This window comes from Pavona decussata, unplaced genomic scaffold (assembly GCF_977016875.1).
Source record: "Pavona decussata unplaced genomic scaffold, jaPavDecu1.1 SCAFFOLD_327, whole genome shotgun sequence".
NCBI classification, from domain to species: domain Eukaryota; kingdom Metazoa; phylum Cnidaria; class Anthozoa; order Scleractinia; family Agariciidae; genus Pavona; species Pavona decussata.
The window spans coordinates 264,235-277,454 of NW_028145715.1; the positions used below are offsets into that span (position 1 = coordinate 264,235).

A 13,220-nucleotide genomic window follows, 5' to 3' on the forward strand; every position below is an offset into this window, starting at 1 on the left:
TGGAATCGTCCAAATAATAGTTTAATTCTGTTAAGAATATCCCTACTCGTACACAGAAATTAATTAGTTTGGCTGCGGATGGCTGGGATGGAAATGGATTGCAACTTGAAAAAAATGTCAGTTTTTTCAAGTTCTTCCCGTGCGTTGAAGAAAAGTCGCTAGAAACTGATTATATTTAGTTCTTCCTTAGAGATATCCCTAAATATTTTCTTTCCGGTGCTCTAACAGCAATTTTATTATAGCAAAAAGGTTTTTCGTCAAATATTTGAGCAGTTTTGAGCAAAATACAGCAAAATCGCCCTGACAGGGCCCCCTTAACACAGTGAGTGAAGGCCAACGTAAAAGGTTCGGATGTCATCATTTTCCTTTGGGTGACCAACTTGACCTTGAGCAAAATTCTCAAGAAGCTGAGGTCAGACGCCCACCATTTGTTCTTTTTCCATAGCTTAGCTTGTGTATTTTGCCTCCTGTCCGAAGCTAACCTGTCAGCAAGCTCTGTAGAGAGCAAAAGGGCCAGGAAAAATCGGCAAGAAGAGGGTTTACCTTTTTTGCGGGCTCGTTACTCAAGTAAGGAGCCTGTTCACCGAAACGCGAAAGAAATTGGACACCTATGCACAAGCTAAAGTATTCTTACCTGATTATGGATGAGAAATGTTGGTCCTGGAACTGTCCTTATTTTTTTCGTTCTTTCTGTTGTCCACAGCTAAGAAAACAACAAAAATTTTGAGAATGAAGTATTATTCAGTAAGTTCTATTTTGGTAGAACTTTTGTTTTCGGTTTTGGTAACACATTTGTTGTTGTTGTTGTTGCCTTAAACGACAACAGAGAGAATTCTTCCAGACTACAATCTACAACGTCACAATGCAATTATTACATGTGTTGGAGAGCATCTGGTTCAGTGTTATTGCAAACAGAATGAGCGCAACAAAGACCCTACACTGAGTGAATATTTTCCCTTCCTTTTAGTGCTCCACTGGATCATAGTTGAGATAACCGAATGGTGCGGCATATTATCTGTGTTTAATGATACGATAAGCGATGATAACAATGATTGTCCGTTGATTGTTAATCGAGACTCTGGTTATGAAATCTTGCAAAGTTCAAAGGAGGTAAAGACGGTGCTAAAGTAATGCTGGAAAAGCCACAACTATAGACAGTCGTTTGTTTTACATCCGGGAACTGTGACCAAAACCCTCTGTTACTTCTCTAAAACTATAACTAAGTGTATTTGCCTAAAGATGGCCATGATGGAAGCGCATTCTTTCCTTCCGTTTTGGAAAATTCGCGAAAGCTTATGTTACACTAAGTGAATTCTTCTTCAGTTAGAGGCTGTCTGGCAATTTGTCAAGTGACTGCGACACAAGTTGCACGATACTTTGCGAACATGGCATGAAATTAACACGTCTCGCTCGCAATGATCTTGCCTCAGCCAGCATTGCACGAACTAGAATCGAGTTCTTCTTGCAACGACTGTGGCAACAACAACAACAAAAATTGCGAGACATATTTAATTCAGGGCATGTTACACTGGTGTTACATTAAGCATTTTTCCAAGAACTATTAACGGTTAAAGAAGCGAATGAGTGCTTCACCCGATTTCCAAACAACTCAAAGTTGGTTTCACAAAAAAAAACTGTTCTGCGCCTCGTTTTTTTAAAATACTTCTCGGTGTTTGGAAGATGGATGGAGGACTCTTCCTTGTCTTTAATATATTACGTAAAGTTGTAGTACGCACTGCGGCTTAGTTTGTCGTCAAGTTACCGCCTCTGACCGTACTCACGACCTCGAGAACGGATTTTCCCTTTACGGACCTCTTAGCCGGTGAAAAACTTGTATTTATTAGTCACTAATGCATTACCTGACTCAGTTCAGACAGTGTCTGTACAGCCGTGGGAGTGACTGTCAGCTGCATGACATCATGTGAGTAAATGACCATGTAAGTGGCCTGCGCTTGTCTCTCGCCTGCTTCTGCATCCACCTCATCCTTTGGCGCGTCTACAACATCCAACCCACTGTACTCTGAGGAAGGGTCCGAGAACGCCTTCTGTGTAGACTGAACAAATGTGGACAACGCTCCTTGACAATCAAGGTCATCTTCATCGTCTGACATGGTACCGGTAGAGCGCCGTCTTGGTTTTCTCCCAAGCCTGAAATTAGATAGATTTTAAGAATGATGTATTATTCAGTGAATGACACAGGTATACTCAGAAAAAGGAAATCCGAGTGCTCCTATCAGGAGTCGAACCTAAGATCTTCCGATTACTAGTTCGGATGCTCTACCACCGAGCTACAGGAGACTCGTGGGAGCTAAGGCCATTAAACTAGGTTCATTTTTTCACACTAATTTAAGGGATCGTTAGGCTGAAACTATTCTTGAATGAGCCACATTTGTACTGTTGTATCTGTGCCTTCAAACGATATTCAGGGTTTCCAATTATGCCAGTTACACCTGAATTTTGATGGCGGGGATTTCTAGAGGTCATTCTAAACACTCCACAGTCGTTTCACATGAATCTCCACTTCAACACGACCACAACAGGAACGGATTTCAACCGGGCCACAACAGGTACAAGGACTAATTTTGCTTTGAGATAATTTATGGTTCAGATTAGTGTTTTCAGCTTGTATGTTTGTTTCTTTGTTCCTTTTTTTTTTTTTTTTTTAATTTACCCTTCCAACTTCGTTGATCAGTTAAAAAACTAACATTGGGATAGAAAAATATATGCTGGCCGCGGCATTTACTCGCTAAAATTCAACATTCGCCTGTTTTTGCTTTTTTTTTTCTTCTTCTTCTTTTTTCTTCACATTTTTGTTTTCTCTCTCTTTCTTCTATGCTCCTCAATCTATTGTCGCCGTTATCAATCTTTTCCACATCGTTTCCTTCTTTCAACTGAAAAAATTTAGACTTCACCTTTCAAGCAAAGATAGTGCATCTTCGAGCATAACTGCAGAAAAAGAGACATCATTTCTGCTTCGTTTGAGACGAAATAAGAATAAATGATTCTCACCTCCCTCGCCTTCCTGAACATCTCATGGAAGACGATCGGAAAATGCGTCTGAATGTAGATCTCCGCTGAGTCAGAGACTGAAGCCCTGAGTCGGTGGCATCCCGACCTCCTGGTGTCTTCTGCGAGCCATCTGTACTGTCTTGAGGAGGACCATCACATGATTCTACATCTTTGGGAGAAAAGCTTGACACATACCCTTCTGCCAGAAATAACTAAAAACAAAACAAAAATGACAGCATAGCAAGGAGATCAAATAATAAATACTATTGTCGTGTATACGTAATGGACGGATTCTGGGGAAATAGAAACAGACAAACTTCACAACGCTACTCACGATCTTAAAAGGACAGAAGTATCATTGCATTTCAGGACAGAAGTTACATGGTGTGCAGACAAGTCGAACAGTACACCATACATCCACGGTTTGCACCTTTTGCGCTGTTCAAGTGGCGACACAAACACAGGCGCAAGCCAGCGAACACGCATGTGGTACTGGTCTATCATAACGCAATCGCAAGCGCATGCGCCGACGCAAGAAAACGTACGTTCCAATTCCTTGCGCTTGTATCTGTATCACGCGTGAAAATTGCTAATGCGAGGACGAACGCAAGCGTAAGCAAGTGAAGCTTGACTTATCCACCATCTCAATCTCGTTCCCAGAGCCCTCGTTACCCTTGCTGGGTAACGAGGGCTCTGGGAACGAGATTGCCTCCATCTTGGAAAACCAATCCTATTACGCATGCGTGCATGTTATTCTCGTGCTAGTGTTTGCATTTGAGTAATATATGAACAAAGTTACATGCATTTGCATTTATGCCAATACGTTTGAGTCACCTGTCTGAACCAGGCTTTGGTACCGATAAGCAAAAACATAAAATACAACGAACTAAATAATATTTTCGCTTCATCCGACAACTTTTTCACGCCCTTAAAAAATGTCCAAATTTCATGACTACCCATAACCGTCTGGAAGGCCCTGTTGATCGGCCATCTTTCTTCTTTAGTTATAAAATACTTCTTTTGCTTTCAATAACACCTCTACAGTATGTGTTACCTTCAGCACTAATTCCCACATGGTTTTCTCTTCCTGTATCATAACTGGCTCCAGTAACGGTTCCCATGCAGCCAAACATTCATTGTAGTAAGATATCTGCACTGCTACGTCTGCCTCAACTTTAAGCTGTTTAGAAAACACACCCACCATTTAAGCCATTAGCTACTATGTTACAAAATTTTGTAGACATTAACAACTATTCCACGAGCGCGCGTTAAATATGAGATAATAGGGACCTTACGAAAACACGACGGCGACGGCAACGAGAACGTAAAAAAAACAATGGCTCTGCAAGTGCGTCCAAAAAATAGGCCCTTTGCAGCTAAATAAATGTTCACCTGGTACAAAATCCACCTTGTGGAGAGCAAGTTGCGCACTTGGACATCCGAGACAAAGCGACTTCATCCAGTCAAACTTGATTCTTTGTTTTGGATGTCCCAGTGCGTAGCTTGCTCTTCAGCAAGGCGGATTTTGTACCATGTGACCGTTAGCTCTAAGGGGCCCATTAGTACATTTCTTTCAATTGCTCTGCAAGACAACGATGTGAAATGACCAAATCCAAAGTTTTACGAAGAACGTGGGCATAAGACGGTGAATAAATATATATTTTTTCATTCTGGCCTTGAACGCTGTTGCTATTAATAATGGATAATTCGTTCACATTGTGCAAGCTGAACGGGTTGAATAATCACAAAGTACATCAGTAAGTTCACAGGGCACTTATACAGCGACGACGACAACGCCGACGAAAATACAATTTCATTTTATTTGTGCTACTTCGCGATTATCTCGACTCGTTCAACGTTTACAGAAACGGCAAAATGCCCAGGAACCAAATTGCTTAGAGTTGCGTTCAAGTTAAGAAAGAAAATGCAGAATTCACCGTCGAGTGTTCACGTTCTCCAGAAAAAACCGCTCAAATTTGCTCATTTCAGGTTGTTACTTTGCAAAGGACGGCAAAGAAATGTACCAAAATTTTTAACGCCATGCAGAGCGATTGCTTTTCCTCATTAACCCCATTGCTTTGCGGCGTTGTCATTGCCATCGCCGTCGTCGCTGTTTAAGTTCCCTGTTAAGTAAACACAAAGCTAACGAGTGCGAGTGGAATAATCGAAGGGTTTTATGCAAGACTAACTTAAGTTACTTTTCTGCTTGAAATCAAAAGTGCTCCAAATTAGCTCCATTTAACACAGAGACTGGTTATAACATGAGAAACCAATAGTTCTATATATTTATTTTTTAGCAAAGGCTAAGAAAAGCAAGGAATTAGCTTCTTACGTTTCGTTAAAACGCAAGCGACCTATACGAGAAAGGAACGGACGTTTTACTGACTTCCTTCGTTTATATCCAGTAATGCTTTGCTTGAGTTCAATCAGCTTTTAGCTGAAGTAAAAGCATTTTGCTCAAAAACTAAATATAATATACAGAACTAAGTTTTGCACATGCAGTGATTATTAGTGTCTGTGCCAAAGTAGAGCTTATTTGGAATAATATTGATTTCTTTGATTTAGAAAAACATTTAACTAAAAATACAAAAATTAAAGCCGTCGACGTTTCGATGTAACAGCTTACGTCATTATCAAGAAAAAAAGTCAACTGAAATTGGAAGGTCAACAATAGAGCTCAAAATCATAAGTTGTCCATCCTTGTTTCGAGCATTAGCAGTTCCTCTTTCGATTTACCGTTTCAAAGAGGTGTGTTTCCCTTCCAAAGACGCAAAATTCGCTAATTTCGACCAGCGCCAGAGTGAAATTCCGCTACATTACGATCACTCATTCACTGCGCATGCCTGAAAGTTAACAACCGAACCAACCAACCAAGTAAAAACCCAACTCATCGCTATAACTCGTTCATTGCGCATACGCGCATTCACGAGTTAAAAATGTCTACAAGGCAATTGCACGCGTATGACAAATTAAGTACCTGTGCTGACCAATCAGTGGCTTTTGCTTTCATGGATGAGCGCACTAACAGCAACGGAACATGCGCGCCTTCAATCTCGTTGACCAGCACCACTTGAACCTCCTTTGTTGTCACAATCAGCTGTTGGTGAAAAATTAAGCACATATAAAATCATGCTTCGCTGTACAACGAACTCTTTTTGTGAGCTTTGATAAAGCTGTCTTCCTCCTTAGAAGGAGCAGGGATGGCGCGGTTCTAAGAGCACTCGCCTCCCACCAATGTGTCCCGGGTTCGATTTCCGGGCTCGCCATCATATGTGGGTTTAGTTTGTTGTTGGTCCTCGTCCCTGCTCCGAGGGTTTTTCTTCGGGTTCCCCTATTTTCCTCCCTCCACAAAAGCCAACACTTCCAAATTCCAATTTGAGCGGGAAACAGTGGATAGAAGAGCCACCACGTGGAATCCACTGAAATCCCTATTAATTTATTATTGTTTATTATTTATTAAGCGGACAGTTTGCTTCCCTTATTCACAGTGAATACGACCTCTATTTGACCGACCCCTCTATTAAGCCGAGCCGGTCACCTTTCACAAAGTCCATACCAAAGACGTCTTTTGCAAATGGAAATCACACGAATAGACATACAAAAAAGTTATACTGGTGATGACATTTCGCAATTTCTTTTCATGAGGGTACAAATGCTTCAAGGTCAATTTATCTTGTGTGTCTTTCTCCGCGTCAAATTCATCTTTTCTGCGGCCGTTTCCCTCAAACTACCTTTATTGCGTTCGACGTAGAAGGAACGCACTCATGATACAGATTGGATTCGAGATTGTTTGGGGCGGTCAATCGATCAACGAGCAAATGGATCTTGGAACGCTACCTGGCATCCCCCGCAGATTTTGCAGGGGCGGATGACATCATCACCAACTTGGCAAAGGAGAGAGAGAGCCTGGGATAGAGATCATCGAACGCACTCCCTAATCTATGATTATTACTAGTTTAATAAGAATTCCTGTTTGAATCAGTTTCCAATCAAACACGGTCGATGGAATTCACAATATCTCACACGTGACTTTTTCTCTCCATTAGCCACGTTTATGAAATCCCGTTTGAATCCGCTGTCCCAAGAGAGGATGCATTTACCTCATAACAATGTCCTGCAACCACGGCCAGTCCATAAACTAAAACATAGGATTTCATCTACGTTCGGAAATCTTTGAGACCTTAATGTATTACCTTATCACCATTTGCTTTCCTTTCCACCAACTTTGGTTTAGAATCCTCCCTTGCTGTAAAAGGACAAATTAAAACATTTTGATTTTCCTGAATTTACGAATGGAATTAGCGGAAAAACACGCCTTTGACGGTATGAATCACCAAGGCATTTTAAAAGTGTATTTAAAGAGTAGTGGTCGTAGGTTAATTTGTCATCTTGGGACTCTTCTCTGGAGGTCGTTCACTATTATTTCAGTTGAGAGGTTGTTGTTAGCCGTATGGAAGAACGAGACTAGACGGAGTCAGTGTTGTCGATACCTCGCCTGAAGACAAACCTTCAGACAGTGATCAGTATCACATTCCTCCTTATAATATCAATGCTTTTTCAACCTCTGAGGTCATGAGAATTAAGGATATGATCACCAAAGGTGAATTTTCTTGATATTTTAATAACTTCTCCTTAGTACTTTTATAAGAAAGTATGGGGGCAAGATAGGAGAATTTGAAATTAGGGGTTAAAGGAATAAGAGACTTGAGAACAATCCATGGGAAGCATACGGATTCCCTGATAACGTGGAAGTCCAAATCGACCTCTACGTCTTCAAGAAGAAAGGTAGCCAACAGCAAGGTTGTCAAAACGATTAACGCAGCCGTAAAGCTTTTGAACGTGGCAATATTCGCTGAAGAAAAAGATTAACTCACCCTTTTCACTTAAGGTGGGGGTAAACGTGAATTTGAAAGGAATTTGAAGAGGTTTAAAGAAGGGATAAAAGAAAGAAAATGATTTTTAAAACACAAACAGACAGTTGATACCCACGCAAGAGCACCCCAGGTTCCCAGTGGACTAACTTGGTATCCGTCTTTTAATTATTAACTACAAATTCTAATTTTAAAACTTCACTAAACCTTTCATGTTTCTTATTTCTCTTAATTTTATCAATCCTTCTATAGAAAAACTATCTTCTCCCAAATATACCCAAAAATCACCCAAAAATTCACAAAATACCCCACAACATAGATTCACGGGATGAGCAGAGAGTTTTTGGATTGCTTGAAACGTGAACGAGATATTTCCATGAAACCGATTTTAAGTGGCGTGAAAACGGCTTTCAGGTTTACCCCCGCCATAATGACAGGCAATAAAAATAAAATTGGCTGATCAATCAACAATAGCTTCATGAAGATTTGGCCGACAACGAGGCTCAACGATTCAAAAAACGCGCCGCTGCTCGGCTCAAAACAGTCCAAGAGAAGAAACGAAAAACGAGCCCTACCTTCTTAGCTCAGTGATTCTAAAATTAGCGGTACGATTGGAAAGTGCATTTCGAAGAATTTATAGAACCCCTCACTCCTTTAAAATGGCGTATTCAATAAACAAACAGACTGATCAAGCCATTCATTTAATAATAACTATGAAATATATTGAAAACGAAAAAGAGCGTTTCATCCGATCTCAAAAACCGAGAAATCGGTTAAAAAAAGAGGCGCAGAAAGTTTCTCCAACCATTAATAATTCTTGGAGAAATTCAGAGCAAAACGTCACCAAATTTTATGATAATTCAGACCACATTTCCAAATCTCTTTCACGGTTGTGATTCCTTCGTTTTGTCTTTATGGATTGTTAATTAGTTTGAGAAAATACAATTCAAACGAGAACTCTTTCCCTTCATGAATTATTAACGTGTTACGTAAAACCAGTCTCACATGCACGCGCCAGTAACCACTGTTAACATACCAATAGTCTCTTACTAACCTTTCTTCTTATACCAGTACTCGGGCGAGGCAGGTTTGGTACACCACAAGTCAGCTGGAGCCGCAATAACCTCTTGTCCAACTGTCTGAGCAGCCTCATCAACCTTTATAAGGAAGAGCAAATAACAATAACAAGGACGCTGCCTGAGGCAAGCCAAAATTAAATTGTTTTCGCGAATCTACAAGGTGATCGGTGCTAAAAACTAGTCATTTATACCACCCACCATTTTCCTATAACGGAACAGCCTTAAAGGGGAAGTATCATGCAAATTTTATGTCATTTCAAAACCCAAAAATGTCTGTCCGTCAACAGAAACAAAGAAATAATTGTCAAGTTTGTTATAAATTATCACCCCAGTGCAATAAAACTGTCGATTAGTGCCTCTGGCCAGAGACAAGGTAGGCCGGTATGGACTGAAACTTGAATAAATGTTAGGTTAATGTTTTTCAAGTTCTCCCATTTTTGTTTCCAAAATGTACTAGGACAGATCGCGAGTTGTTTCTTTCAAGAATTGTGTTGATTTCTTTTCTCTCGTCATTCTAGAATTATTTGGCAGCTGATTGAAGATCTTATTTCATCATTTTTAACAAAAGATACCAAAAGCCCCATGATACTTCCCCTTTAACTTTGATAATGATCAGAGGTTAAAGTTGACTGAGGTGTTTACAAATATGTATGAGCAGAAACTTTATAGAAACTTGAGCAAGATCATTGAAAGGAAAGAACGGGCCAAAACTCAAGAAAGTAGAAATCAATTTAGTATCTTTAACACAACATTAAAAACTTGATTCGCGCAATTTGACCTTAACTGAAAAAATTCCACAAATTGTGCCCATTCAAACGATAGCTACTGAGGAGTACCTTTCTATTGTGCAATGCAATATTCTGTTCACGGTGGTTCTAATGTTTGATTCGGTGAACGAAATCTTAAAGTGAAACCATTAGAGTGAAAGATATTCAGCAGTACTTTCCTGTGGTGCTGTTTAACCGAGACCATTCAAATGAAAGTTATCCAACTCACCTCGTCCTTAGGCGCTAATGCATTTCGCGAAAAAAAAAAAAGGGGGGGAGGGGAGGGGTAACAGGGAAACAGGGCTAAATGGTTCCGACAATACTATGCGTACTGCGTTCGACCATAGAGAGACGACTGGAGACGAGGCAGCTGTTTGTTTTGACGTGTCTTTTTTTCTTTTCCGACTTTAGCTCGAAAATTTGGATTACGCGTTCTTGTGAGAGAAAGGATTGAGATGTACACGCGATTCTACCCTTCACTATACTCCACAGAGTATGTGAGAAGAGGAAAAGAAAAGAAGCTATAAGAAAGAAAGAAATTCAAGGCTTACTAACGAGGGAACAAACCTTTTGCTGACCAGTTAATGCTGTTACTACATCACTAACAGTAGTAAGGAGTCCTGGAGAGAACTCAAACATCATCTCTTCTAATTCAATGGCAATGTCCTGTCCACCTTCACTACAAGCGGGCGTTAAATACTTCAAACTTAGGGAGCAAGGATTCAAAACCTGGAAAAGCATTCAATATGAATTATGAACGAGCAAACCCTAGCCTCTCCACAGCCACACCCCTCAATTTTTATTTTTATCATTTTTTTTTTTCAGAGGAGAGTGGGAAGCTGTAAGCACAGGATTGGTCATCAAAGACCACCGCAAAAGTTGTTTAAAACCGCAGGTAAACTAAAATTGGTAAAAAAGACCATGGATAGTTAAGTCTTTACTTCTTAATTTCGTTTGTGAAATCCTAACTTCAATAAATATGAGAATTTCCCTTCATGATCAAGATCAAAAGGTCAACACTTATGAGCAGAGGGATCTTATCACATTTACTTTGATCAGAAGGGGAAAATCTCTTCGAAACGTATTCGGGAGAGCTATATTCTGAAGGCTATTATACAGGTACATTTAACGATTTAAAAATTGTTGGTCCTGTTACTATTTAAATATCGATTGATTCGTTGACTGACTGATTGACTGACTGACTGACCGACTGACCGACCGACCGACCGACTGACTGACTGACTGACTGACTGACTGACTGACTGACTGACTGACTGACTGACTTATTGATCTATCGAACGATTGAGATTGATTCATTGTTGGGTTGACTGACTGACTGATTGCTTGCTTGCTTTGCTTGACTGATTGATCTTGGGTGCGATGTCACGTTTTCTAACCTTCTAATTATACTAACACCTAACATCAAGATTGTTTTGACGGAATGGAAAATATTAATTATCATTTACCGGAGTTGATTTTCGTACCTTATAAGACGTCTTCTTTACATCTGGAAACTGGGAAGCCTGCATCTGGAGTTTTGTTAGATTTGCAGAAAGCATCTGTCTCTCATTCTCAACGTTGTAATCGAATTCTACTTCCGCCTAGAATTATGAAAATGCTTATTTTAGTGAATTTTCCCCTTGAAAAATGGGACGAGCGGATACACTTCTAGCTTCCATCGGTATAGTCTTGTCCACTGTTTTACTTGCAAAGCCATTTTTTACCTTAATAACCTCTTACGGGTAGACAATGAAAAGAAATTTTTAAATGTTTTCTTAGGTATCAAGGTGGAAAATTGCTGTCTATCACAAAAAGAAGAGAAATTTCAAGGCAAACAGTATCTACAACAGATATAAATAGTAGAACTCCAGTAGCCACACACCAACGTTGCAGTTGAGGTGCAATGCTAGGTAACTTTTACAGCAACGACGACGGCAACTTCGACGACAACGCCGCAAAACAGCAGGATTAATGAGCAAAACCAATCGCTATGTACGTGCGTTTTAAATTTGGTAATTTCTTTGCCATCCTGAGCAAAATAGCAACGTGAAAAATGACCAAATTCAAGGTTTTGTGGAGAACATGAACACACGACAGTGAAGTTTTCGTTTTCTTACTTAACTTGAACGCCACTCCTAACAATAATTGTAGTTCGCCGTTTCTGTAGAAGTTAAACGAGTTGAAATAATCGTGAAGTAGCAGAAATGAAATAAAGTTATATTTTCCAGCTCACTTCCCAGCACTCACCATCCACTATACTCGGACTGACCTGAACTATAAGAGCCTCGCTGTCTCCCCTTGTTGCATCTGACAGCAAGACAATATCTGGCTCTTTCACCACACCATGAACAGAAATCTTCATTTGCGTAGATTGACCAAGCCCTGAAGCAGCATCGACCTGGCTAAGGGGCTCAGGTGCAGCGATTACTCTACCTTCAGACTGAGGTCTTGTCACATCACTGCCTTTTATCTCAGAAACGCTTACAGGGGCAGCATTGAGGAAAGTTTGGCTGGCCGTTGTTATTTGCTGACTTTGCTTGTTTAAGTCAGGTGGCGGGGCGGTGAAGAACTCCAGTAAGGGAAGCAGAAACGGGAAGTTTACAAAAATTGTTGCATTCTTCAAGGAGATGTCAACTGCGGATAAAACAAGAAACAAGAAACTCGACTAAGACGGAAGTGCGTCTGATGGATGACCGTCAACTCAAATATGATTCCAATTTCTAGCTCAGATCATGGAGAAATATAGAAACTCTTACTTCAACTCTAATAAAGACGAACTTGCGTCAAAATTGTTTCCAGTGAAGTATTTTCTTTACTTTTTTAATCAAGAAACAGGTAACTCAAAAGTAATTCAATGGATTTTTGTTAGTTTTAATTGATACCAGGGAAAAAAAAAGTTAAAGAAGAGTTAGAGAAGAGGCTTATTATCATGAAACAATCCATTACATTATTCAAAAAGTTTCACAGAACAGAACTTGGAAGAGCGGATAAATTTAAACCCTATTCCCCAAACATTTAACTGTCAGATAAATACAACTTTTTTTTTATCATTAAAGTTCGGCAACGAAAACAAACCTTTCATCTCTCCAGACGGAAACTGGCAGAAAACTATGTCGCACATTTCTTGAGGAGGTGACGATTTTGCAACTTTAGAGTTTCGCGCCATTTTCCTGTCGATTAACCTTTGATTGAACACAAAAAACCCAAAACAATCAGTTAAAAAAGCAACCAAAAGAAGACGCAGAACATTAGACATGAAAGATAACAGTAACACTTTCACAACAAAATTCCAAACAAGTAAACAGATTGGTGGGTGAATGAGTAAGGTACAATACTCTAAAATAGCGAGACGAGACTTTTTTCGGTAAACCCAACTTAGCACTAATGAAAAGAAGATATGACAACCTGAAACTGAAGTGAAGGCTATCGACAATGACATTCCTGTGGTGCTATTTACTATGTTGTACAAGTTTATACTAACTTTGGTGTTTATA

The 13,220-nt window shown here is 39.9% G+C and overlaps 1 protein-coding gene across 1 annotated transcript in view; it reads right to left on the reverse strand.

The window, feature by feature from the left end:
- Positions 1-13,220, reverse strand: part of LOC146453643 (intermembrane lipid transfer protein VPS13C-like) — a 100,500-nt gene that overhangs the window by 36,567 nt on the left and 50,713 nt on the right. Inside the window, exons 65-75 of the mRNA XM_085096421.1 lie at positions 12,802-12,908; positions 11,996-12,360; positions 11,211-11,327; positions 10,294-10,455; positions 8,935-9,037; positions 7,203-7,255; positions 5,987-6,106; positions 4,064-4,189; positions 3,010-3,221; positions 1,860-2,148; positions 635-703 (exon numbers count right to left, since the gene is read on the reverse strand). Coding sequence (XP_084952547.1) covers positions 635-703; positions 1,860-2,148; positions 3,010-3,221; positions 4,064-4,189; positions 5,987-6,106; positions 7,203-7,255; positions 8,935-9,037; positions 10,294-10,455; positions 11,211-11,327; positions 11,996-12,360; positions 12,802-12,908 — 1,723 coding nt within the window. The remainder of the gene's footprint in view (positions 1-634; positions 704-1,859; positions 2,149-3,009; positions 3,222-4,063; positions 4,190-5,986; positions 6,107-7,202; positions 7,256-8,934; positions 9,038-10,293; positions 10,456-11,210; positions 11,328-11,995; positions 12,361-12,801; positions 12,909-13,220) is intronic.